This window comes from Merops nubicus, unplaced genomic scaffold, assembly GCF_000691845.1.
Source record: "Merops nubicus isolate BGI_N331 unplaced genomic scaffold, ASM69184v1 scaffold31005, whole genome shotgun sequence".
NCBI lineage: Eukaryota > Metazoa > Chordata > Aves > Coraciiformes > Meropidae > Merops > Merops nubicus.
Genome location: NW_008610789.1, coordinates 1 through 2,648, shown reverse-complemented (window position 1 = coordinate 2,648; position 2,648 = coordinate 1). Strand labels below are relative to the sequence as shown.

Sequence of the window (2,648 nt, the reverse complement as noted above, 5' to 3'; positions counted from 1 at the left end):
CAAAAAAGGCCCCGTTCAGGGCTTCCCTCTCTCCTCAGCCACCTTTTTCCCGTTTTCCCTGGGAATTTCCCTGGGAATCTCCTCGTAGGGGGGCTCAGAGCTGCTGCCCCCCCCTCCCTTCTCAGCCCCCTCCCCGGGGCGGGCGTTGGGCACCCAGAGCCCGGAGTCGATGCAGCGCTGCATGTGATACTTGGCCTCCTGAAACACAATTTGGGGGGAGTTGGACTCTTTTTTGGGGGGTTCTTTCCCCTCTAGCAGGTCTGGGGGACCCCTCACCCTCTCCTCAACCCCCTCAAGAATCGGGGGGGACAAAGAAACTTACAGTAGGATCCATTTTGCTGATGGTGTCTTGCAACATCTGAACGTCTTTGACGTCGAAACATTTCTGCAGCTCCTAGGAGGAAATGCTTCAATTTAGGGGGGGTTTCAACCCCAAAATGAAGCCTGGGGGAGAGGGGGGAGGGGTTTACTCACAGGAGGGAGGGATTCGTAGACCTCCACGGGGGGGACAAAGAAACTTACAGTAGGATCCATTTTGCTGATGGTGTCTTGCAACATCTGAACGTCTTTGACGTCGAAACATTTCTGCAGCTCCTAGGAGGAAATGCTTCAATTTAGGGGGGGTTTCAACCCCAAAATGAAGCCTGGGGGAGAGGGGGGAGGGGTTTACTCACAGGAGGGAGGGATTCGTAGACCTCCACGGGGTCCAGCCCCCCGGGACCCAAACGTTTCTGGCTCTCCTCTTCTTCATATTCCTTCATTGCCTTCTCGATCCTCACCTTGGCCCTGCCCCTCACCCTCTCCTTGAAAGCCTCCAGCTCGTCGTTGAACCCCTCCATGTACTGCTGGTCTGCTGTCTGGAGGAAATTAGGGGTGAGAACCCCCTTTAATCCCCCTCTTCCCACTCTACTCGGGGTCCTCAGCCTCTTTCCTCACCTTAATTTTGGTGAAAAACTGCCTGAAACAAGCCCTGGGATCCACTTTGAGGCTCTTGGCCAGCTCCAGGATGAACTGCATGACGATGGTCTGGTGGGCGACCTGCTCCATCAGGGCGTGTTTCTGAGGGGGGAAAAGGGGGGAAAAAAGCTGTGAGGAACCCCCCCAATTCACCCAGCCCCCCCCCAGGGGGTCGTTTGGAGGAGAAAAGGTGAGATTTTGAGGGTTGGGGGATGGTGGGAGGGGATGGAGGGCGCCCCGAGTTTGGGGATGGTTCCCGAGGAGGGGGAGGGAGGTGGGAGGAGGGATCTGCTGGAGGAGGGATCCCTACAGAGGGATCTGAGTGGGCTGGATCCATGGAATGAGGTTGATAGGATGAGATTCCACCAGGATCTGGTGCCTTGGGGGTGGGATTTGGCCCCTGGGCTCTGGGATTTGGCCCCTGGGCTCTGGGATTTGGAGTTACAAGACTTGGAGTTCTAGTGGGATGACCCTAAAGAGCTTTTCCAAGAGGATTCATCCCACAATTCCCTAATTTTCCCACTGATTTCCACCCTTCCCTCCTCCTCCTATTCTTTTCCACAATTCCCTCATCCTCCCACTCCTCCTTTCCACCATCCCCTCATTCCACCATCCCCCAGTCCCACCCTTCCCAGCTTCCCAGCAGCCAAATCAACCCCAACGTGGGCAGAAACGACCCAATTCCTGAAAATCCAAGAAATTCCTGGCCAGGAAAAGGAGGAAGGAACGATCCCAACCCAAATCCAGGAGGAATTCCACCTCCTTTCCCTCTCCCTTCTCACCTCTTCCACCTCCAGGTCGATGCACCAGATGACCAGGTAGTTGGCTGTCTCCTCACAGACCAAGTGGGGGTTGTCTGAGAGGTATTTTTGGCTGTCATCCCAACGTCTCAGCATCCCTGGGGGAGTTTTGGCCCTCATTAACACAAAAAACTCATCAGCAATTAAAAGGGGGAGGGGGCAACGAGTCCCCTCCAGGTTCCATTCAACCCCTCCTTCAAAAACACACTAAGCTCCTCCTTGGCCCAAAAAAAAATGAGGGGGGAAAACCCCTCAAATCAGCAACTCTGAGGCAGAGTGGGGCCTAACTTGAAGGCCCCCTTCAAAAAACCCCCCAAAACCCCCCCTAAATCGACCCAAAAAAGGGGGGGAAGGTCCCCTCACCAAAGTGTTTGATCTGCTTCTCATATCTCTCCACGAAAGTTTTGTGTTTCTTCTCCTTCTGCTCCTCAGTCTCCTCCTTCTCCTCGGGTTTGACGTTGAAAACACTCTGAGGGGAACACCCAAAAGACCCTGAGCCACCAAACCCCCCTTGGGGGGCTCCCCAAAACCTTCAGGCTCCCCCCTTTTGAAGCCTCACCTTGCTGAAACCATCTTTGCTGAGGGTATCCACGTTCCAAGGCATGTTCTTCTCTTTCTTTTTCAGCTCTTCCAATTTATTCTCCCAACTTTTCTCCTCGTTTTTCAGCTGCTGGGCCTCGGCCTGGAGCTTTTCCAGCTCTCCCCCTTTCCCTTTTCCAGCTTCTGAGAGCTCCAGCTCCTTCATTTTCTTCTGACACTCGGCCAGTTTCCTCTTGCATTCCCTGCAGCCTTTATCCAACTCTTCTTTTTCCTTCTGGAATTGTTCCATCCTCTCCACACGAGCCTGGAAGCACCAAAAGATCCCCCCCCTTGAGTCAATCACCCCAAATT

General features: G+C 54.2%; 1 protein-coding gene across 1 annotated transcript; it reads right to left on the bottom strand.

Annotated features, from left to right (window-relative positions):
• Window positions 1–15: 15 nt before the first annotated feature.
• Window positions 16–2,601, bottom strand: CDC37 (cell division cycle 37; the record flags this gene model as incomplete). Its single annotated transcript, XM_008941020.1, has 7 exons — window positions 16–198; window positions 523–594; window positions 675–857; window positions 937–1,059; window positions 1,740–1,855; window positions 2,121–2,226; window positions 2,317–2,601. Coding segments are annotated over 7 exons (1,068 nt in total), but the record flags the coding sequence as incomplete, so codon positions are not given.
• Between the last annotated feature and the right edge of the window lie 47 nt (window positions 2,602–2,648).